The following is a 25,466-nucleotide window of genomic DNA, read 5'->3' as shown; positions in this document are numbered from 1 at the left end:
AATAAAAAGACAATCACGTAAAAAACCGTGCAAATATACTTTAGGACAATAGAAATTGGACGGAGAAAATACTTGTTAAGTACGTTTTAATTTAATAAATTTTACGAAAAATAGAAAGATTTCAATGATGAGATATACGAAAATAGAAATGATGTCAATTATGATAAAATAGAGTAATATTATATATATACTATTTAGGGGCCTTTATTTTTATTTTTTAAGATTTTTTGTGCATTAAAAAGAAAATACTAGATAAAATTAATATTAATACTATTATTAATTTTTTTTTCATGAAAAATACAAGATTTTTTATTTTAAAATTATTTATATCTTATTATAGGTAAACAAATATTATTTATATAAAGGCCCTGACTCAAAACTGGCCTGCTCATATAGAGTTTGAAATTTCTCAAAATACCCCTAAAACATATATGTATGAATATAATTAGCATTGTGTAAAATATTGTGTAAGTTTTGTATTCTTTTGGTGAATCAACAAGAATTGTAGGATAAAGTTGATCATATCCATTCATTGGGTATATGAAGGTCTAGAATTAAATGTAAGTCATTTGTATATTCATTCAACTTATTTATATATATATATATATATATAACAATAGAGAGTTAAACAAATAAAATTTTTTACCATCAAATTAAATCACATATTATTTATTGTTATTATTTCTTGAGTTGTTATATATACATATATTAAGATAATAAAATTTAAATATTAATTTTAATAAATTGAACGGCCTCATGATTTTTCATGGGCCCGAGCATAGTTCGATGCATTTGTGTGCGGGATCAGACTTTGAGGTCCAAATACGATTTTTTCGTGCCGAGTACGACTTGGGTTTTTGAATCGTACTTATTTTTGCCGGATCTAACGCTCACACACCCACTCACACATCTCCGTGGATTCAAACCCCTAATTCAACAAATCCCTCCACAGTTTCATTGAACATGTTTAGAAAATAAAAAAATGGTATAACATCATCGAAATAAAAAGTATATTGGGTTAAATAAAATGTCGGAGGAGATATTCTAATTTCGAAAATACTTGAATAGTGATAATAAAATGAGTACTTTGTTGATGCACATCATCGAAAATATGTGGTCTATAATTTTCATAAATTGTAGTACACGACTCCAAACAAATGTGGACGAAAACAAAGAAACTAGATATGAAATAAAAATCACCGACCCTAAAGCATAGTCTCAACTCAACTCCTTCAGCACAATATATATATATATATATTGTTGGAGCAACTACAAACACGCGCAACTTCTTTTAGTACAACAACTAGCTTTTCACTGGGACGACACCTTACTGATTACTTTCCGATGATAGTTAGAATGTTTGCTAGCATCAAAGCTAGGACTGGCCGCTGGGCGATATTCAGGCAACAGTCTCCCCGACTTGTACCTCACTCCACAAGCATTGCAAAGTGTCTTTGGCCCCATTGGACCCGCCCTCCACTGAGGAGTTTCCTCCGAATCACAATGCTTACACCTCCTCTTTTGCACGAACCCACCAGCTGAATTTTTCGCAACATTATTGATGCTCCTCTTCTTTCTCGCGACCCCTTTGCTTCTCGGCTTCTTTGTCTTCAATTCAGCGGCCGGGTGGTCCTCCTCTTTCGCCACAGGAGCATTTTCCTCTACCGGCTTCTCGACACCATCGTCATAATCGAACAAGGCCTGCTCAGAACTCAAATAAATTAAGTTATTGGTGAAATTTGGATAAAATTCAAGGTCGTCTAGATTGTCCCATGGTATGCACAGCTGGCTTTCCTGCGGCTTGTTGATGTCCTTGTCATCGTCAACAATCGTCATTTTGCCCTAAATTGATCCAAATACAGACACACAAATACACAATACATATACATATACATACATATGTTTATTTATAGAGATACACATCTCCTTTTTTGAAGAATATAAGGTAAGTGGACCACGAAATGAATGCACTTACTCGTTTCTAAAGAAAATTATAAAAGCAAAATTTGGTGGGAACAGAAGAGGTAAATTTCATAAGGCATTTTTGGATTACTTTGAGAGAGGAAGCTTCTAGAGTATGTAAGAATGTATCGACTAAATGAGGTCAGCATTGCGTTCGCGTCCAATAAGAATTGGACACGTACGACAATGCAATGACGTGGACGGTTTTGATTGGTCGAATCGCGTGGCGATTTATAAATTTAAAAGTTTAATAAAATAGGAAATAACTTTGGATTGACATGCATGAATTGCTGTAAAATGATTTTGTTACCAATGTTTTTTGAATTTATGTTTTGTAATAAAAATAATTTTTAATTTGCGAGTAAATATAATATAAATTTGACATTCAATTCAATATTTAATTTTCCATATCTACTCAATTTTAGAAAGTGCATTTTGAAAATTTATAAATTTGGTGAAGATTATAACTTTTATTAGTTTATAATCAATAATTACATTGTGATAATTGGATTGGATTATTATGTATATATTTCAAATATATTCTAAATTTATCGATGTTAAACGCGTAAGTATTTATGGTACGACATATAGAAGGTGGTTCGGCGTTGACGGGCACATAAGGAAAAATAATTATGATATTAATTTTAAAATATTATTATTTCTTAATTTAACACGTGTAATTCGAATGCATGTTAAGCAAATGCATTGTTACTTCAAAATAATAATAAAATCCCATGAATCTATTTATGTTTATGTGTTTTGGTGACTATAATTATGTATTACTTTCGTTTGGCTCTAAGGGTCTCATTTACTTTTTTGCGTGTTGATCTTTAAATATTAATTAGTATATCAAAATATAGTACAAATTAAGAAAAAAATTGCAAAAATATTTTCTTTAATGTCTTATAATACTAATAGAATGACATTTCTACAAAAAATTTATACAATTGTAAAGATATTTTTAATGTTAAATACTACAAGGTAAATGTGACCGTTAGAGGCGAAGGAAAAGAATAATATTTATTGAATATATAAAATATTAGATTCAAAATACATAAAATGTTGAATAATTTATATAATTATTCCATAATTTTTTATTTTTTTAAAAATAATATTGAATAAGTTATTAAAGATTAATATCTTTTTATGTTTTTATACATTCAACATACATTATTGTTGACAACATTAATATCCATTTTTAATATTTATGTATTTATTTGTATACTAATATATGTATAAAATATGATGATTTCAAATACGAAAAATGGAATGGAAAATCAATATGAGTCCTGACTCATGACATTAATTTGAAGGAACAAGACAATATGAAAATAATAAATTATTCTTATATTACTCCTATTTCAAAATAAATGTTAGAAAATATAATGAATATGCATATAACGACTGCGGTTCCTACGTCATAGAATAAAAATGCATATATTATTAATATAGTTTAGAAGACATTCTTTAAATTTATATTACTTCAGCTCCGAAAGGGCTCATTTTGATACTTTCTATTGTTAAGATATAAAATATTTATTTTTAATAATTATACTATATATTATAAATACTCATAAATTTATATGTATTTATATTGGAAGTAAATAATTTTTACACACAAAAATAACATGAACTATTGTCGCTGAGTGTTGATTATTAATTAATTTTATATAAAATAAATAAAATACTTTCAGTGCATATGGAGGTAGTATTATTATTTTTATATATAAAATACCATCAAATATAAATAAATAATTAGATTTACACTGAATATTGATATATTTTTATATAATCAATTATATCAACTCTATTTATTTATTTATGCTTTTAATTAATTTATACTATTCATAAGAAATAAATATCATATAGAATTTTTTTTAAAGTAAATTAAATTTTATCATCTATTCAAATGATATCCAACATTTTTATTGAAAAGTTAATTTGGTTGTATTTTTCTTTCTCGTTTTTTATTATTTGTTTACAATAATTTAATTTTTTTCTCTCCAATTATCACATTATGCACAAAAAAAACTCCAAATAAACTGTAATGTTCAAGATAAACTTTATACTTTTGGATATATGACAAATAAAATTCGAACAAATGTCCAAACTTATGTTATAACTCAAGATTTGCCTTCTCATGAGTTTTGATGAGCTAAAATGTATCTTATTGCTAGAAATCAAAAGTAGAAATAGTTTGAACTCCAAAATTGTTTTTATTTCCTGTAAAAATGTTAATTTAAACAGGCTAATATATATATATATATTTATAGAGAGAATATAATATATATTTTCTATTCTCGAAATTTATTGTCACTTTTCTTTTTAGTCTGTTAACTATATTTTATTATTAATTTTGGCAAAGTCAATAAATCAATATTTAACTATTATATTTCATTCAACAATTATTTACAATATATGTCACTACATTTATTACTCTATCACTTCATTTTCTTTAATTTCTAATTAAATTGACAAAATACTCTCAATTACTTTTTTTACTTTGATTACTTTTCAATTAAATATTTATTTTTCTTAATTTCACGTCTAATTCAATATTCAAAATTACCCAAGAATGAGTATATTAAATAAAAACCATAACTGGCATAAACCTAACTAAAAGGACCAAGCAAAGTACAACGGTGATGTGAAAAAAAGCCTCAATTCATGGTTTAAACCTGACGCTGTCGAAGTTTTACTTTAGTAAGAAGAGATAAAGTACATAATACCTCTTAATTGTCGACAATATATTTTGTTAAAAAAATAGAAACAAAGAAATACTTGAGTTTGGACGAAGCTTTGATTACACGAGGCAACATCGTTATTTTTGCCTCGTAATTTTACTCATTGTACATATGTTTTATTTTGCCGCAGGTTGAATCTCGACCGCATTCCATTGATTTTAATTTTGATATTATTCTTTTCAAATCTACATACGAAAACTCCTCTAGAACTTCTTTAATTATTAAATTTTTTGTTTAACAAGTGTACTCGATTTTAATATATCAATGAAGAATATATTATTAGCTATTTCGATGTTATCTATATAAATTTATAAAAAAAAATATGATATCATGGGCCCATCAATCGTTATATAATAATTGCCCATTAATCGACTCACAATATAAATTTCATTTTCTTCTCAATTCTCGATCGAAATTTATTCTGCATTTTAATATTAATTCGAGTTCTTCAAATCTAGAGCATGGCTGACGAACGTAAATATTGTTTACATAGGAGTGTACGTCAGGAATTAACAACCTTCTTCAGCACGTTGTTTTGGCTGTGATTTAAAATGAAATGTTATTTTTAGTTTTAGATGGTACAAAATACTACTTGTTTTGTCATTTAAATTTATATTTATTTTACTTTTTAGATTGTTTTACAAAATATTTATATTTTATTTTTTAGTGAAAAAATATACTCCTTTCTTACTTAGAGACACAATTCTAGATAGTATAAATTAGTAACTTATTAATATATTTTATGTTTTGTTATATGACCCTTTTATATTTGAAATGAAATTTATTTTATGTTTTGTCAAATAACCCTCTTATTTAGGAACACACTAGGTAGCATAGATTAACAACTTATTAATAATAAATTATAATATTATTTTATTACTCCCTCCGTCCCAGATACCATTGTCTGTCTCACATACCATGTCACTTTTTTTTTTTGGAAAATAATTACACATTTTAATATCATTTTAAATTTTATTTATTTTTTTAAATTTTAATTAAACTAATTAGTTATCTTAATCTCAATTTATAATTATTTATATTAAAGAATAATTATTTTCACTAATACATTCTTAATTATCTATTAATTACACCCCTACACCCCTTTTAAAATACCGTGTCTACAGTGTATTTGGGACTGAGAGAATATTTTTTATATGATTATTGTGATTATATTTTAAATATTTTTAGTATTATATTTCAATAAAATATCTCCCTCCATACACTGCTAATCTTTCTATTTAAATTTTACTTGTTAATACTTAAATATTTATTATTATATCAAAACGTACTATAAATTAAAAAAAAAAACAAATATCTTTTATTAATGTCTTATACTAATATATTGACATTTGTAAAAAAAAATTTATACAAATATAAAAATATTTTTAACGTCGCGAAATGATGCACTTGTCAACATGCTCTGGTCGCCCATACAAACGAGAGTGTGTCAGCGTCATAGGACATTGAATCTCGACGGCATTCCATCTCGAACCCTTACTCAATGACTTAATTGCTCTATGAGCTTTTACTAATGCTAAGGTGACGACCATCAGACGGTGATACTCGCAGAGGCGCCAATGGTTCAGTTGATCACCGATAATTTTTGAGGCATATCTGCGGTTGAATAGTTGATCCTTCTTAATCTTGGCGTAGGCTACCGATATCTCCCAATTGGTGTCCTTCCCTAAATATCTTCTCGGGGGAAATGAATCCTCGGAAACATGCCATTTTTCTACCACATGTTTGATTAAGAACTTGAATGTGATCGCGAATCCTGATTCTTCAGTAGTCGTGTACGAGTTATTGTCGATTTCGGGTTCGTCGAAGATCATGTACTTAGTTATACATTCTTCTTCTGCCATGTTGAGGATTCGAAGACAGTTGATTATTGAAACTGAGGAAGAATTTTGATCGAGTACGAGTGAGATTGGGAAGAAATAAATTGAAAGTGTTTGGAACGTGAATTGATATGAAATAGATCGTATATATAGACGAGAGAGAGAGAGGGAAAGTTTCTCGGGCCCAGGATATTCTGTTATTTGATTGTGGATCTTAAAGATTTCTTTCCTAATTTTGATATTATTCTTTTAAAATATATATCTGAAAAATTACGATTTTCTTTAATTAGTAAATTGTTTGTTAAATAAGTGTACCGGACTTTAATATAACAATGAAGAATATATTATCCGATATTTGTGTCAATCCATGTTATCTATATAAATTTATAATAAGATATATTTCCCAATTAATTTTTATCGATAATATTTTATTGAAAAAATTTAATTAGTTTTTGATTCAATTTCTATGATCAATTTGTATTATTTATAATATCCAATACTATAATTGGTTATGCATACTATACAATTCGAATTTTCGGATATATATATTTTTATTCATATCCAATAAATATATAATGTCTTGCATTTAGTCTTATTCTCGTCCTATTAATCGACTCACAATATAAATTTTATTTCCTTCTCAATTCTTGATCAAATTTTAATATTAGTCGAGTTCTTTAAATCTTGAACATGGCGTCAGTCAATATTGTTTACATCGTGAGGAATTAACAACCTTCAGCACGTCGGATCAATACGATTGTTAATTTCGCTGTTTAATCTTGAAGATGCCAATCGACTACGACTCCTACTTCACCACCGTTGGACAATCCGGATTTACAGTAACCTTCAATTTCAATTTCCATTTCGAGGTAGAAGAATGTGTTCGATACACAGCTCTATCGACTCCATCAACATACTTAAGGCAGGTCACTCAATCGGCGGTGTCAACGTGGACCAAAATGGATCAATTATTCAACCGTAAACAGGCCTCGAAATTCCTCGATGATCATCTCCGGTTATGGCTCTTCCAAGAAGACGAGCGATTAGGCTACGAAGCGATTAGCTTGTTGGCGGACATGGATTCGAGATGGGATTCCGTCGAGATTCCGCGTGATGTGTCTATAAAACACAGCCACGTTTTTAACGATGAGTCTCTGCCGCCTTGGATAGAGCTCTTGAAAAATATGGTTATAATGCCGGCGGACTCTACAATGACTTGCACTGTTTGCTTGGAAGTGATGACCGGAGAAGGCGAGCCGGCGGCGGCGATGCCGTGTCAGCATATTTTTCATGAAGATTGCATCAAGAAGTGGCTGATAATGAGCCATTATTGCTCTCTATGCAGGTTTGAGTTAACGAAGCAAGATTAAAAGGTGAATTTCGATTTGAAATATTTTTTATATTTTGTAGTGTTTATATATATTAAAGAGTTTGATATTTAAATAAATAAAAATATTCGTTAAATTAGATAATTATTATTTGAGTTTATCTGGTCAAACAGTATTGCCTTTTATGTAGTCCAAATTTGGAATTTAGTTCAACAAATCAAACCATTTATGTAATTACCAGTTCTCCTATACATGTTTTATATTTACTTTATTTTTAAAAATGAGTATATCGAGAGAGAGAATATAATTATTCAAATAAATTTAATATCAATATAATTTATCGGAATAACTTCAATAACTGTGATTTAATCTATAATAATTTTCTTACACTTTAAACCATTTGGTTGTATATCTTTGAAGTTTTAATTTGAATTGGAAATTGAGATTTAGATTATTATTATTATTATTTTTATTATTTTTGTATCTAAAGAATATTTATTGTGATATTTTGTTAGAAAAAATTTGGTTGACGACGAGCCTCTGCCGCAGTGGATTGAGTCGTTGTTAGAGATGTCGGATGCGTGGGGATGACTGTGGATTCTACAGAGACTTGAGCTATTTGTTTGGAAAAAATGAGAGGTGAATTTGAAGTTTTGGCGATGCCATGCGAGCATATTTTTAACGAAGATTGCATCAAACAGTGGTTGAAGAGGAGCCATTATTGCCCTTTGTGTCGTTTTGAGTTACCGGCGCAAATTAAGCGAGTGAAGAAGTTCGGCAGGCGTCAGATTCTATTTCTTTCTTTTTTTCTAATCTTTCTGTGCTGTTTGTATCAATTTTCTTGAACTTGGATATTTCAATTACATCTTTAATTTAATTCTTATATAATATGCAAATTAAAAATCAAAATATAACGTAAATTCAAATTAATTATACTATGTCTATGTCTGAAAGCATCAATAACCGCGACAGAAATGGGAGAGGGAGGTAGAGCTTGCACTACATAGTGTTTTTTTTTTTTCTACACGATTTTTTTCTTCTTATTATTAGAAATATTTTTTGAACTCCAAAATTACTTTTATTTCCTGTACATGTACTTGATTTTGAATTTAAAAACGATCCCACAACATTTTTCTAATATAATATTTTATAAATTATTATTATTATTATATAAAAAATAAAATAAAATTTCAAAAGAGTAAAGCCATAAATTACTTTGATATATAGATATATAGAGTAGTGGACCTTTCATTTGGATTATGATTTTATTTTGTTTGAATAATAACATGAATGTGGTATTTTTGTAAGATAAAATAGTGAATTTTGATAGAGATTAAGATTGTTGTATAGTAAAAAAAGTGATTTGTATAATCCTTGTGTCTTACTATAAATTTATAAAGTACTACTCATTTTGTCATTTAGATTTATATTTATTTTACTTATTGGATTGTAATAGATATATTCTTATTTTATCTTTTAGTAAAAAATATATTATTTTTGTACTTTTTTTATTAAATAAAAGAAAATTATAATTATTTTACACACAAATTTTATGACAAAAAAGGTAATCAAATTTATTCCCATTTTCATTTTTATTCGATCCTTTAAATTTATCTTATTACTAATTTTTACAAAGTAAATAAATTAACATTTACAATTAATATCATTAACTTCATTATATTTTCTCTCTTCGTTAACTTTAATTTCTAACTAATTTTTCAAAAATACTCCAAGTAGCTATCATTTTCTCAACAAAATATTCAATTTTTCTTAATCTGCGATCCAAGTGGACAAATTTTAGTAGAAGGAGAGAGTATATCAATAAAATATAAAATAAAAATAAATATTCTATTCTAACTAACAAAAGGCTAAAAAATTCGTAAACACCAGAGAACACAGCCAATGGATTCAATTATGATGATTGATGAGCAATGAATTCAATTACATTACATAAAGATTTTTTTCGAAAAGAATAGTTACTTCGAAAGTATTGCCTTCCAAGGTTCATCGAAGAATACAATTTGATGCCCATCAAAATATATTTACCGCGGGCTTAATCATCATCCGTCGGTAACTCGTAACGACACGACGGGCAATAATGGCTTCTCCTCAGCCACTTTCTGACGCAATCTTCGTGAAAAACATGTTCACAAGGCATCGCCACAGCCTCGCATTCGCCGGTCATCTCTTCCAAGCAAACAGTGCACGTCTCTGTAGAATTCGCCACACGCCTCAACGACATCTCTATCGACGACTCCTCCGCGGGAACCATGCCGTCGCCGTCTTCATTCAAACGAGTGTAGGTCACCGTCATAGGGCATTCAATCTCGACCGCATTCCATTTCGAATCTTTACTCAATGACCTAATTGCTCTATAAGCTTTTACTAATGCAAAATTGACCACCATCAGGCGGTGATACTCGCACAGGTGCCAATGGTTCAGCTGATCACCGACAATTTTTGAGGCATCTTTGCGATTGAATAGTTGATCTTTCTTAATTTTGGCATAGGCCACCGATATCTCCCAATCTCTGTCCTGCCCTAAATATGTTCTCGGAGGAAATGAATCCTCAGAAACAAGCCATTCTTCTATCACTGGTTTTATTAAGAACTTGAATGTGATGGTGAATCCGGATTCTTCAGTAGTCCTGTAAGAATTATTGTCGATTTCGGGTTGGTCGTCGTCAAAGATTATGTGCTGACATATACATTCTTCTTCTGCCATGTTGAGGATTCGAAGAACTTGAATGTCTATTGATTATTGAAACTGGGGAAAAAAATTGATGGAGTAGGAGTGGAATAATTGAGAAGGAAAAAATTGGTTGCAGGTGTGAAATATATAACGTGTATATATATAGAGAGAGGGAGAGTTTGGCGGCCGAGATATTCTGTGATTTGATTTGTGGATTTTAAAAAAATCTTTCGAGAACTTTGATATTATTCTTTTCAAATTTGTATATGAGAATTCCTCGAGATTTTCTTTAATTAGTAAATTGTTTGTTTAATAAGTGTATCCGACTTTAATATATCAATAAAGAATATATTATCAGCTATTTATGCAATCGATGTTATCTATATACTCCCTCCATTAATATATATTTTATATTTTATTAATTTATCTATGTCATTTTTAATTGAAAATTTTTAGTAGTTTTTTATTCAATCTATATATCAATTAGTATTATTTATTATATCCAATACGAAAATCGATTATATATATACTATCAAATTTGAATTTTTCGGTATAAATATTATTATTCAACATCTAATGAACATTTAATGTCTCACATTTAGTCTTATTGATACATATAAATCCTTTAGAAAAAACTGCGGCATCTAATGATTATTTTTGCTAAAATTTTCTAAATATGAGACCATTTTATGATAAGAGGGTTACCGAAGAATTATTTTTCTCAATTATATATATTATACAAAATAGAATATAACAAAAAAGAAAATGATATTGTGGGCCCCTCAATTGTTATATAACAACGGCCCATTAATTGACTCGCAATAGAGATTTCATTTTCTTCTTAATTGTCGATCAAAATTCCTTCTGTTTTAATATTAATTTGAGTTCCTCAAATCTTGAGCATGGCCGAGGAACGTCAATATATTTTACATCAGATTGTACGTCAGGAATTGACAATCCTAAACCTCCAGCAAGTCCGATAAATACAATTGTTTTGGCTGTGATTTAAAATTAATTTGAAATGATATATTGATTTTAGTTTTAGAAGGTATAAAATACTACTTGTTTTGTCATTTAAATTTATGTTCATTTTACTTTATAGATTGTTTTAAAAAATATTTATATTTTATTTTTTAGTAAAATAATATACTCCCTTCTTACTTAGGAACATAATATAGATTAGTAAGTTATTAATATATTTTATGTTTAGTCATATGACCCTTTTATATTTGAAATAAAATTTATTTTATATTTTGTCAAATAACCTTTTTATTTAAGAACAAAGTAGGTAGCAAAAATGAGTAACTTATTAATAATAAATTATGATATTATTTTATTATTTTTTATATGATTATTATTGTTAATATTTTAAATATTTTTAGTATTATATTTCGATAAAATATCTTCCTCCGGCTAATCTTTCTATTTAAATTTTACTTGTTAATACTTAAATATTTATTATTATATCAAAACGTACTACAAATTAAAAAAAAAACAAATATTTTTTATTAATGTCTTATACTAATATATTGACATTTGTAAAAAAAAATTATATAAATATAAAAATATTTTTAACGTCGCGAAATGATGCACTTGTCAACATGCTCTGGTCGCCAATACAAACGAGAGTGTGTCAGCGTCATAGGACATTGAATCTCGACGGCATTCCATCTCGAACCCTTACTCAATGACTTAATTGCTCTATGAGCTTTTACTAATGCTAAGGTGACGACCATCAGACGGTGATACTCGCAGAGGTGCCAATGGTTCAGTTGATCACCGATAATTTTTGAGGCATATCTGCGGTTGAATAGTTGATCCTTCTTAATCTTGGCGTAGGCCACCGATATCTCCCAATTGGTGTCCTTCCCTAAATATCTTCTCGGGGGAAATGAATCCTCGGAAACATGCCATTTTTCTACCACATGTTTGATTAAGAACTTGAATGTGATCGCGAATCCTGATTCTTCAGTAGTCGTGTACGAGTTATTGTCGATTTCGGGTTCGTCGAAGATCATGTACTTAGTTATACATTCTTCTTCTGCCATGTTGAGGATTCGAAGACAGTTGATTATTGAAACTGAGGAAGAATTTTGATCGAGTACGAGTGAGATTGGGAAGAAATAAATTGAAAGTGTTTGGAACGTGAATTGATATGAAATAGATCGTATATATAGACGAGAGAGAGAGAGGGAAAGTTTCTCGGGCCCAGGATATTCTGTTATTTGATTGTGGATCTTACAGATTTCTTTCCTAATTTTGATATTATTCTTTTAAAATATATATCTGAAAAATTACGATTTTCTTTAATTAGTAAATTGTTTGTTAAATAAGTGTACCAGACTTTAATATAACAATGAAGAATATATTATCCGATATCTTACATTTAGTCTTATTCTCGTCCTATTAATCGACTCATAATATAAATTTTATTTCCTTCTCAATTCTCGATCAAATTTTAATATTAGTCGAGTTCTTTAAATCTTGAACATGCCCGACGAACGTCAGTCAATATTGTTTACATTGTGAGGAATTAACAACCTTCAGCTAGTCGGATCAATAGGATTGTTAATTTTGCTGTTTAATCTTGAAGATGCCAATCGACTACGACTCCTACTTCACCACCATAGGAGAATCCGGATTTACAGTAACCTTCAATTTCAATTTCCATTTCGAGATAGAAGAATGTGTTCGATACACAGCTCTATCGACTCCATCAACATACTTAATGAAGGTCAGTCAATCGACGGTGTCAACGTGGACCAAAATGGATCAATTATTCAACCGTAAACAGGCCTTGAAATTCCTCGATGATCATCTCCGGTTATGGCTCTTCCAAGAAGACGAGCGCGGGCTGGTGGTTCAGTTTGCATTGGAAAAAGGCTACGAAGCGATTAGCTTGTTGGCGGACGTTGATTCAAGATGGGATTCCGTCGAGATTCCGTGTGATGTGTCTATAAAACACAGCCACGTTTTTATCGATGAGTCTCTGCCGCCGTGGATAGAGCTCTTGAAAAATATGGTTATAATGCCGGTGGACTCTACAATGACTTGCACTGTTTGCTTGGAAGTGATGACCGGAGAATGCGACACGATGGTGGCGATGCCGTGTCAGCACATTTTTCATGAAGATTGCATCAAGAAGTGGATGATAGGCATCTGCATCGGTTGAGTTCTTTCTCCTGCACCAACTTCCACCTCACCTTCACATCATTATTTACATATTAAAAAGAAACAAAAAAATGCTTATGGGTTGCTCTGCACAGCAATCTCAGTCTATTTTTTTCCATAAAATATTATATATTTAGTTATTTATTTTTATATAAAATTTTATTTTTTACAAAATAATATATATATATTGATATAATATTATTTAAAGTTAATAATATTATTAATTGTTTTGATATAAATTAAAAAAATATATTTCATCCTTCCCACATAATTTGTCCTTATTTTTTATTTTCGTCTGTCCACATAATTTGTTCATTTCTTTTTTGGAAATATAATTATACACTTTAATCTTATTTTAAATTTTAAATTTTATAATATTTTTAATCTTAATTAAACTATTTAGTTATCTTAATCCTAATCCACAATTATTTTTTCTAATACACTTCCTAATTACTTACTAATCACACTTTACCTAAAATCTAGTATCTACAATAATAGGCCCATAATACATGGGAGGGAGGGAGTATATTTTTTGTAGTGATGTGGAAGAAAGAGAATATAATATAAAAAACGAAAAATATAAAGTTGAAATATGAGACATTAAATATTCATTAGATATTATATAAAAATATATATACCGAAAAAATTAAATTTGATAGTATATATACATATATAATCGATTTTAGTATTGGATATAATAAATAATACAAATTGATATAGAGATTGAATAAGAAACTATTAATTTTTTTCAGCTAAAAATAACATAGATAAATTAATAAAATATAAAATATATATTAACGGAGGGAGGGAGTATATCATATTATAAATTTATATAGATAACGCTCGATTTGAAAAGAATAATACTTCCTCCCTCCTATAATTAAATATCCATTTGTTTTTTTCACGTAATTTTAGAAATATTAGTATTATATTTAAATGCACTATGAATAAAATTGAAATGACTAAAATAACCTTGTTATGTATGATATAAAAGTAATGACATTTATGTAATATATTATAAATTGTAAGGATATTTGTAATGTTAGATAGATAATACAAACTAAAAAAGATAATGAATACTTTGTTATGGCACAGAAGAAATATGAAAGTTAGCAAAGATTTCTTTAAAATCCACAAATCAAATCGTATAATATCTCCGCCAGCCAAACTCTCCCACTCTCTATATATACACGTTATATATTTCATATCTATTCACATTACAAACACTTGCAACCAATTTTTTACTTCTCAATTATTCCACTCCTACTCCGAATATTTTTCCCAGTTTCAATAATCAATCGACATTCAAGTTCTTCGAATCCTCAACATGGCAGAAGAAGAATGTATATGTCAGCACATAATCTTCGACGATGAAGAACCCGGAATCGACAATAATTCGTACACGACTACTGAAGAATCCGGATTCACGATCACATTCAAGTTTTTAATAAAACCGGTGATAGAAGAATGGCTTGTTTCTGAGGATTCATTTCCTCCGAGAACATATTTAGGGCAGGACAGAGATTGGGAGATATCGGTGGCCTACGCCAAGATTAAAAAGGATCAACTATTCAACCGCAAAGATGCCTCAAAAATTGTCGGTGATCAGCTGAACCATTGGCACCTGTGCGAGTACCACCGCCTGATGGTGGTCAATTTTACATTAGTAAAAGCTTATAGAGCAATTAGGTCATTGAGTAAAGATTCGAAATGGAATGCGGTCGAGATTGAATGCCCTATGACGGTGACCTACACTCGTTTGAATGAAGACGGCGACGGCATGGTTCCCGCGGAGGAGTCGTCGATAGAGATGTCGTTGAGGCGTGTGGCGAATTCTACAGAGACGTGCACTGTTTGCTTGGAAGAGATGACCGGCCAATGCAAGGCTGTGGCGATGCCTTGTGAACATGTTTTTCACGAAGATTGCGTCAAAAAGTGGCTGAGGAGAAGCCATTATTGCCCTTCGTGTCGTTACGAGTTACCGACGAATGATGATTAAGCCGGCGGTAAATAGATTTTGATGGTCATCAAATTGTATTCTTCGATGAAGCTTTGAAGGCAATACTTTCGAAGTATCTATTGTTTTCGATTAAAATCTTTATGTAATGTAATTGAATTCATTGCTCATCATAATTGAATTCATTCTGTTTACGATTTTTTTAGGCTTTTGTCGGTTAGATTCTTTTTTCTTTTTTCTTTTTTCACTAACGCTGGAACTCGCCAAGGTTTTAACTACCTGCTGTCATCGAAAATTATGACAATACGATTGGACATTAATTGTAATAAAAGTATATAAAAATAGTTCATTTTTCTTTTATCAAATATCAAATAAAAGTCTGCAATTTTCATATTATATTAAAAAATAATTTGACATGAAAATTATCATATCAATGCATATTTATATAATATCAAATAATTATTCAAATTTAAAAAATAGTAATATTCAAACTTTAAACACCCAACCGTTGCTCGAGTTTATTTACATAATTTTTCTCCAAAAAATATTAAATCAAACTTCTATATCACGTCAATGCATATTCATATTACATCTAAAAATGATTCAAATTGAAAATTTTTACTATTAATACTCAAATCCAAAATCGAAACCTCCAAACACATTGTTAAGTTTATTCACTAAATTTTTTCTTTACAAAAATTCTTAGTTCTTCTATTTTTTATATTGTACTAATAAAAATCAATTTTAAATAAAAAATATAGCATCCATAACTATCTATATAACATATAAATATTAAATTTTTTTAAAAAAATCTTAATATTCATATTCCAATCCAAAATTTAAACCTCCAACAAAATATATCGTTAGATTTTTATTCTTTAATTTTTTTCCGTTTAAAACTATCGAAACAAACTTTTATTTTTGCATTATATTAAAAATTCATTTTACATTAATAAAATTATCCAAATATATATTTATATTATATAAAATAACCTATTTAATTTTTTTTTTTCAAAAAAAATATTATTCAAAATACAAACTCTAAGCAAACACACCGCAGTATATTTACCATTTTTTTTTTTTTTTAAAAATTTTCAAAGTAAACTCTTATTTATCATTTTTATATTATATTAAAAATTAATTTTGAATTCAAAACATCTTATTAATACTTATTTATATTAAATTAAAAAATTATTCAATTTTTTTTATTAGGTAAACTAAAATTTAAAACCAAATACATCGTTAAAATTTATTAATTATAGAATATTTTTAAAAATTATTAAACTTTAAATTATTTTTATTTTTTAAAAATTTCAGCAACATCCGACCTAAATCTGAATTTTCATAAGATGTCATTTTATATTTTTGGATCATATTTATTTTTATCAGTTCTAATTATATGTAATAAAAAATAAAATTTTAAAATATTTGTGAATAAAAAACTAAATATATTGTTTGGGATTTGTTAAGATTTAATTGTAATTAAAATTTGTTAATTATTATATTTTTTTGAAAGTGATATAATTGAATGGAAAAAAAAAAAAAGGTGACGGAATTGTGTCGGACGAACCGAGCCAGGTACGGACCGGTTCATTAGTGTGCCGGGCCAATCACGGGCCAAAATTTTTTGGGCCTATTTTTTTAAACCCAATTACAATTTTTTCGTGTAGTGCTAAGACCGAATTTTTGGACTCTCCTTATTTTTTCCACTTTTAAGTATATCATATTATAAATAGTAATATATTCTTCATTGAGGTAAAAAAGTCTGGCACACTTGTTAAACAAGCAATTTTCTAATAGAAGAATATAGAGTTTTCAGATATAGATTTGAAAAGAAATCCTTAAAATTCACAAATCAAATTACAGACCGCCACACTTTCTCTCTCTATAAATATACGACCTATTTTATATTTCTTCACATTCAAAACACTTACAATTTTTTCCTTCTCAATTTCACTCCTACTCGATCAAAATTCTTTCTCAGTTTCAATAATCAATCGACATTCAAGTTCTTCGAATCTTGAACATGGCAGAAGAAGGCTGCTCAAGTTACATAATCTTCGACAAACCCGAAATCGACATTCACTCGTACACGACTACCGCAGAATCCGGATTCACGATCACATTCAAAATCATAATGAAACACGTGGTAGAAGAATGGATTGTGTCCGAGGATTCATTCGCCCAGACAAGATATTTAGGGCAGGACAGAGATTGGGAAGCATGGGTGGTCTACGCTAAGATTAGGAAGGATCAACTATTCAACCGCAAAAATGCCACAAAAATTATCGATGATCAACTGAACCATTGCAACCTCTGCGGGTATCACCGCCGGATGGTGATCGCTCTTGCATTAGTAAAAGCTCATAGAGCAATTAAGTCCTTGAGTGATAATTCAAGATGGAATGCCGTCGAGATTCAATGTCCTATGACCGTGACACATTATCGTTTGAGCGAAGAGGGCGACGGCATGGTTCCCGCAAAGGAGTCGTCGATAGAGATGTCGTTGAGGCGTGTGGCGGATTCTACAGAGACTTGCAGTGTTTGCTTGAGAGAGATGACGGGCGAATGCGAGGCCGTGGCGATGCCTTGTGAACATGTTTTTCACGAAGATTGCGTCAAAGAGTGGCTGAGGAGAAGCCATTATTGCCCTTTGTGTCGTTATGAGCTTCCGACAGATGATTAAGCCGTCGGCATTAAATTCTATTGTTATATAGCCGATGGGATTTAATTCAATTCATTGCTGATCATAGTTGAATTCATTTTGTGTGATTACTTAGTTCTTTTTTTTTTTCTTTTCAAATACAAAATCACACCATTAATCAGGCAAACCATGATAGAATTTAGTCTTCTGTCTAAGTAAAAAAAGGTACTTATTTATTTGCAGATATGTAGTACGTATAAGTGACATTGTCGGATTAAAAGAGGATATGAAAAGTAATATTGCCGTACACAAACTAACGTCTTATTTTTCTATTTGGAATGTCCAACAATTATTGTCCTCTTTATATTTTTATTAATAAAATTTACTCTTTTACTCTTACTTTATTTACTTTATCATTTTCTATACACAAAATTAAAGATAAATTTGTCATTTTATAACAAAAACTCTAATCGCCTAAAATTGTATGTAAATATCAAATATAATATTAGAAAATGGACGGAGGGAGTAGTAATTTAATATTTGAGAAATACTCTTGGTACAAACAAATATTCCTTTGTCCCACGCATGGTACAAACAAATACTCTGTTAGGCCTAGTTTGAAAGTATTAAGTTTGACTGATAGTTTATCCAGTGCGCACTCGCGGGTAGCGATTGCGGGTTTTCATGTTATAAAAAAAATTTCTTCGTCCCACTCCAAAGGAATCTTATGAAATTTTACAGTAGATTAAGAAATAGTAGTATTTTATTGATTATGAAAGTGTATAAGAAATGTTGACATTTTGCCTCAAAGTAATTGTATTTGTAATTTAAGTAAAAATTTAAAAATATTTTAACATTAGTCTATGAAGGTAATTTGAGTTGGGACTAAGGAAGTATTTTTTATTTAAATAGACAAAAATAATAAAATAGATACATTTGACTATATTTAATTACATCAAGATAATATTTAAACTAAAATTTAAATAAAAAAACTTAAACTCAAACCAGAACCAAAACCAAAGATATTATGAATGTTTTAGATAATAAGATGTACATAGTGTGTTTGTTTTAATTTCAAAAATATTTTATTATTATTTAATTTATTTTGGTTCTCAATATATATATATATATAAACTATTTTTAATAAAATATTAAATTTAAATTCAATTAAAAAATTCAAAATCAAATACAAATCAAGCAAACCCATTAGAAATGAGCATATTTTATTTCAATTTTATTATTCAACCATATTTTAATGCATGATGGCTGTGTTACATCCACCCATGTCAGATTCTATAAATGTTAAATCTTCAAGTGTTAAACGATACAATTATTTTTGATTAACGTCTCAAATTTAGTCTTATTCTTCGCCCATTAATCGACTGACAGTATAAATTTCATTTCCTTCTCAATTCTCGATCAAAAATCTTTTTGTATTTTAATATTTGTTCGAGTTATTCAAATCTTGAGCATGGCCAACGAACGCTAATATTGTTTACATCGGAGTGTACGTGCGGAATTAACAACCTTCAGCACGTCCGATCAATACAATTGTTCATGTCGCTGTTTAATCTTGCAGACACCAATCGACTACGACTCCTATTTCACTTTCACCACCATTGGAGAATCCGGATTTACAGTAACCTTCAATTTCAATTTCCACATCGAGATAGAAGAATGCGTTCGACACAGCCCTATCGACCCCATCGGCATACTCAAGGCAGGTCAGTCGATCGACGGTGTGGACGTGGACCAAAATGGATCAATTCTTCAACCCTCGAAATTCCTCGATGATCATCTCCGGTCATGGCTCTTTAAGGAAGACGAGCGCCGGCTGGTGGTTCAGTTTGCATTGAGAAAGCCGACGACGCGATTAGCTTGTTGGCGGACGTCGATTCAAGATGGGGTTCCGTCAAGATTCCGAGTGATGTTTCCGTAAAACACACCCACGTTTTTAACGATGAGTCTCTGCCGCCGTGGATAGAGCTGTCGTAAAATGCGATTATAATTCCGGCGGACTCTACAATGACTTGCACTCTTTGCTTGGAAGTGATGACCGGAGAAGGCGAGCCGGCAGCAGCGATGCCGTATCGGCACATTTTTCATAAAATTGCATCAAAGAAGTGGCTGATAAGGAGCCATTATTGCCCTCTATGCAGGTTTGAGTTACCGAAGCAAGATTGTTGTATGGGAAAACAAAGTAAATTGTATAATCCTTGAGTTTTACTTTAAATGTATAAAATATTACTATTTTGTGATTTAAATTATAGTTATTTTACCTTTTGGATTGTAATAAAAATATTCATATTTTATCTTTTAGTAATAAAATATATTATTTTTGTATTTTTTATTTAAATAAGAAAAATACTCCATCCATTTTATATTTATCTATTCATTTATTTTTTTATACGAAAATATTTGTAATGTTAGGGAAAAAAAAAAGGAAATGGATATTAGGAGGGACCGAAAAAATTGGATAGATTGGTAAGAGACAGACGAAGTATAATTATTTTACATACAACAAAAGTACTATCTCTGTCGCCAAATTTATTCTTACATTTCATTATAGTCTATCCGCTGAATTTATCCCATTAATAATTTTGGTAAAGTCAATAAATTAATATTTAATTATTATTTTTCATTCAACTTTATTTATAACAAATACCACTAACTTTGTTGTCTTTCTTTATATATTTTAATTTCTAACTAAATTTCTAAAAATAATCCAACTATCATTTTTTCAATAAAATATATATTTCCTCCGTCCATTTTCTATTGTCCTAAAGTATATTTACACGGTTTTTTAGGTGATTGTCTTTTTGTTATGAATGGACAAATTTGTCCTTATGTGTACGGTAGAGATTAAAAGTAATAAATGAATGAAGGGTAAAAATATAAAATTTGTGTTTAAAAAAGGAAATAGGAGTTGCTGAACGTTCAAAATAGAAAAGTAGGACATTAGTTTGTGGATGGAGGGAGTATATTTTTTAATCTCGGTGTCGGACCCAATTAAGCTAATTTTAGTGGTGGGAAAAAGTATATCATTAGGTTACGTGGATTCCAACATTAGTAAAAAAAAAACAAGTAAAAGTGACTACTCATTTTCATAAAATACAATAACTTATATTTTTAATAAAATATGTTATTATTTTTTCAAAATATCTAAAAAAAGTATATAATAAAAATAAATATTATATTCTAGTGCCTTCAAAGGTTCATCGAAGAATACAATTTGATGCCCATCAAAATATATTTACCGCCGGCTTAATCATCATCCGTCGGTAACTCGTAACGACACGACGGGCAATAATGGCTTCTCCTCAGCCACTTTCTGACGCAATCTTCGTGAAAAACATGTTCACAAGGCATCGCCACAGCCTCGCATTCGCCGGTCATCTCTTCCAAGCAAACAGTGCACGTCTCTGTAGAATTCGCCACACGCCTCAACGACATCTCTATCGACGACTCCTCCGCGGGAACCATGCCGTCGCCGTCTTCATTCAAACGAGTGTAGGTCACCGTCATAGGGCATTCAATCTCGACCGCATTCCATTTCGAATCTTTACTCAATGACCTAATTGCTCTATAAGCTTTTACTAATGCAAAATTGACCACCATCAGGCGGTGATACTCGCACAGGTGCCAATGGTTCAGCTGATCACCGACAATTTTTGAGGCATCTTTGCGGTTGAATAGTTGATCCTTTTTAATCTTGGCGTAGGCCACCGATATCTCCCAATCTCTGTCCTGCCCTAAATATGTTCTCGGAGGAAATGAATCCTCAGAAACAAGCCATTCTTCTATCACCGGTTTTATTAAGAACTTGAATGTGATGGTGAATCCGGATTCTTCAGTAGTCGTGTACGAATTATTGTCGATTCCGGGTTCTTCATCGTCGAAGATTATGTGCTGACATATACATTCTTCTTCTGCCATGTCGAGGATTCGAAGAACTTGAATGTCGATTGATTATTGAAACTGGGAAAAAGGAGTGGAATGGAAAAAGTAAAAAATTGATTTCAAGTGTTTCGAATGTAAATAGATATAAAATATAGATCGTGTATATATAGAGAGAGGGTAAGTTTGGCTAGGCGAGGATATTCTGTGATTTGATTGGTCGATTTTAAGGATTTATTTCCTAATTGTGATATTATATTTTTTCAAATCTATATTTGAAATTAAAGAAAATCTCTTGTACAAGTATAGTGACTTTTACACGGTTATATTATGAGATATTATTGTCAATGGATGTTATTTATATAAATTTATAATATGATATACTCCCACCACTAATATATATTTTATATTTCATTAATTTATCTGTCTGTTATTTTTAATAAGAAAGTTTTAATTAGTTATTAACTCATTCTCTGTAATCGGTTTATAGTCTATTATAACTAATACTACTATAATTATAATTGGTTATATGTATTATTATATCAAAAATTTCGATACTTATTCGAAAATCAAATAATCAATACGTTTTTCAATATATAAGTAAATATTGAATATTTGACATTCAGTATTATATTCTTTTGAAAGACTGTTAGTGAATTTAATTTTTCAAATTATGAGACCAATAAGAGGGTTACGGATTGAAAATTTATTTTTCACAATTATATATATTATACAAAATAGGATATAATAAGAAAAAATGATATCATGAGCCCATCAATCTTTATATAATAACTCGCAATAAAAATTTCATTTCCTTCTCAATTCTCGATCAAATTTCCTTCTGCTCTCTAATATTAATTTCAGTTACTCAAATCTTGAACATGGCTGAAGAACTTCAATATTGTTTACATCGGATATACGTTAGGAATTAACAACCTTTAGCACATCCGATCAATTCGATTGTTTTGGCTGTGATTTGAAATCAATTTGAAAGGAAATATTGATTTTAGTTTTAGATGGTATAAAATATTACTTGTTTTGTTATTTAAATTTAAATATTTATTTTACTTTTTAGATTGTTATAAAAAATCTTTATATTTTATTTTTTAGTTAAAAATATACTATCTTCTTACTTAGGAACACATTGTTCTAGTAGCATAGATAGGTAACTTATTAATATATTTTATGTTTTGTAAATGACCCTTTTATATTTAAAATTAAATTTATTTTATATTTTTTCAAATGACCATTTTATTTAGGAAGACTGCATTATAGGTAACATAGATTAAGAATTTATTACTAGTAAATCATTATATCATTTTATTATTTTTATATGATTATTGTTGCTGATATTTTAAATATTTTTAGTATTATATTTCAATAAAATATATTATGTCCCTATTAATGTTTTTATTTAATTTTTGCTTGTTAATATTTGAATAATAATTATTATATCAAAACTGTAGTAGAAATTAAGAAAAACAAAAAAAAATAAAAAAATATTTTTATTAGTATCTTATACTAATATATTAACATCTGTAAAAAAAATTATACAAAAATAAAGGTATTTTTAATGTCGTGAAACTATGCACTTCTCAACATGCTCTGGTCGCCCATACAAACGAGAGTGTGTCAGCGTCATAGGACATTGAATCTCGACGGCGTTCCATCTCGAATCCTTACTCAATGACTTAATTGCTCTATGAGCTTTCACTAATGCTAAAGTGACGACCATCAAGCGGTGATACTCGCAGAGGTGCCAATGGTTCAGCTGAGCACCGACAAATGTTGACGCATATCTGCGGTTGAATAATTGATCCTTCTTAATCTTGGCGTAGGCCACCGATATCTCCCAATTGGTGTCCTTCCCTAAATATCTTCTCGGGGGAAATGAATCCTCGGAAACAAGCCATTCTTCTACCACGTGTTTGATGAAGAACTTGAATGTGATTGTGAATCCGGATTCTTCAGTAGTCGTGTACGAGTTATTGTCGATTTCTGGTTCGTCGAAGATTATGTACTTAGTCATACATTCTTCTTCTGCCATGTTGAGGATTCGAAGAACTTGAATGTCGATTGATTATTAAAACTGAGGAAGAATTTTGATCGAGTAGGAATGAGATTGAGAAGAAATAAATTGCAAGTGTTTCGAATGTGAATTGAGATGAAATAGATCGTATATATAGACGAGAGAGAGGGAAAGCTTGATATTCTGTGATTTAATTTGTGGATTTTAAAGATTTATTTCCTAAGGAGGATATTATGTGATTTGATTTGTGGATTTTAAGGATTTATTTCCTAACGAGGATATTATGTGATTTGATTTGTGGATTTTAAGGATTTATTTCCTAATGAGGATATTTTGTGATTTTGTTTGTGGATATTAAGAATTTATTTTCTAACTGTGATATTTTTCCTTTCAAATCTATATTTGAAAATTCAGGATTTTCTTTAATTAGTAAATTATTTGTTTAATAAGTATACTAACTTTAATATATCAATGAAGAATATATTATTTGATATTCGTATAAATCGATGTTATCTATATAAATTTATAATATGATATACTCCCTCGTTAATATATATTTTATATTTTATTAGTTTTTATCAATGATTTTTAACTGAAAAAAGTATCATTATGATTTGACCTTATTAACGTCGTTAGCAAATCGCTAAAGTAGATACATCAAATTATCAATTGAAAATTATTGGTGCTTTTGCTAAAGAAAAAAATTATATCCCACACGAAATAGCTATAGCTTTTGAGATTTGACTTTTTACACGTTATATACTACTTCCTCTATTATAAAATAATAGAAACAATTGAAATAGATACCGAAATTAAAAAATAATATTATTATGTTGATAATGGACGTAAAATTATTTTTTAAAGACTAAAATATACTTACTTTATTTAGTTTTCTGAAAAAAGTGAAGATAGTTTTTGTTAAAAAATGGGAAGCTAGTTACCAAAATATAAACGACTATTATTTTGAAACGAACAAAAATAACAAAATAAGACTTATATTGAAAAAGAGTATTTGATTACGACCAATTGGAATTTTCTAGGATGGCCTTATAGTTGGCCTTCTCTTTTAGGGTTTTGTACCAACGGTAACATATGTATGGGCTATCTATGTTACATCTATTGTCAACACCGTACTGATTAATTTCAATTAACATCAAGATGAGATCGAAAAAGCATAGATCCAAGTAATCTAAAGTTAACATAG

At 29.4% G+C, this 25,466-nt stretch overlaps 5 protein-coding genes across 5 annotated transcripts; 2 read left to right on the top strand and 3 right to left on the bottom strand.

The window, feature by feature from the left end:
* Window positions 1-1,108: 1,108 nt before the first annotated feature.
* LOC127258376 (GATA transcription factor 2-like) lies at window positions 1,109-1,961 on the bottom strand. Its single transcript, XM_051285190.1, has one exon. The coding sequence runs from the start codon at window positions 1,834-1,836 to the stop codon at window positions 1,312-1,314; it is 525 nt and encodes a 174-aa protein (XP_051141147.1). The 5' UTR covers window positions 1,837-1,961; the 3' UTR covers window positions 1,109-1,311.
* Window positions 1,962-7,329: 5,368 nt separating this feature from the next.
* Window positions 7,330-7,914, top strand: LOC127258051 (uncharacterized). The gene has a single exon (XM_051284691.1). It carries the CDS (start codon window positions 7,330-7,332, stop codon window positions 7,912-7,914), a length of 585 nt encoding a protein of 194 aa, XP_051140648.1.
* A 2,011-nt stretch (window positions 7,915-9,925) lies between these two features.
* On the bottom strand, window positions 9,926-10,597 carry LOC127258050 (uncharacterized). The gene has a single exon (XM_051284690.1). The coding sequence runs from the start codon at window positions 10,595-10,597 to the stop codon at window positions 9,926-9,928; it is 672 nt and encodes a 223-aa protein (XP_051140647.1).
* A 4,465-nt stretch (window positions 10,598-15,062) lies between these two features.
* LOC127258049 (uncharacterized) lies at window positions 15,063-15,734 on the top strand. The gene has a single exon (XM_051284689.1). It carries the CDS (start codon window positions 15,063-15,065, stop codon window positions 15,732-15,734), a length of 672 nt encoding a protein of 223 aa, XP_051140646.1.
* Window positions 15,735-21,600: 5,866 nt separating this feature from the next.
* On the bottom strand, window positions 21,601-22,272 carry LOC127258048 (uncharacterized). The gene has a single exon (XM_051284688.1). The coding sequence runs from the start codon at window positions 22,270-22,272 to the stop codon at window positions 21,601-21,603; it is 672 nt and encodes a 223-aa protein (XP_051140645.1).
* Between the last annotated feature and the right edge of the window lie 3,194 nt (window positions 22,273-25,466).

This window comes from Andrographis paniculata, unplaced genomic scaffold, assembly GCF_009805555.1.
Source record: "Andrographis paniculata isolate CXL003 unplaced genomic scaffold, ASM980555v1 Contig59END, whole genome shotgun sequence".
Classification (NCBI taxonomy): Eukaryota; Viridiplantae; Streptophyta; class Magnoliopsida; order Lamiales; family Acanthaceae; genus Andrographis; species Andrographis paniculata.
This window is presented reverse-complemented; position numbering and strand designations above follow the sequence as displayed.

Bases quoted from the DNA above. Each gene is read 5' to 3' on its own strand.
- LOC127258376 (XM_051285190.1), bottom strand. From the start codon at position 1,836: ATGACGATTGTTGACGATGACAAGGACATCAACAAGCCGCAGGAAAGC.
- LOC127258051 (XM_051284691.1), top strand. From the start codon at position 7,330: ATGCCAATCGACTACGACTCCTACTTCACCACCGTTGGACAATCCGGA.
- LOC127258050 (XM_051284690.1), bottom strand. From the start codon at position 10,597: ATGGCAGAAGAAGAATGTATATGTCAGCACATAATCTTTGACGACGAC.
- LOC127258049 (XM_051284689.1), top strand. From the start codon at position 15,063: ATGGCAGAAGAAGAATGTATATGTCAGCACATAATCTTCGACGATGAA.
- LOC127258048 (XM_051284688.1), bottom strand. From the start codon at position 22,272: ATGGCAGAAGAAGAATGTATATGTCAGCACATAATCTTCGACGATGAA.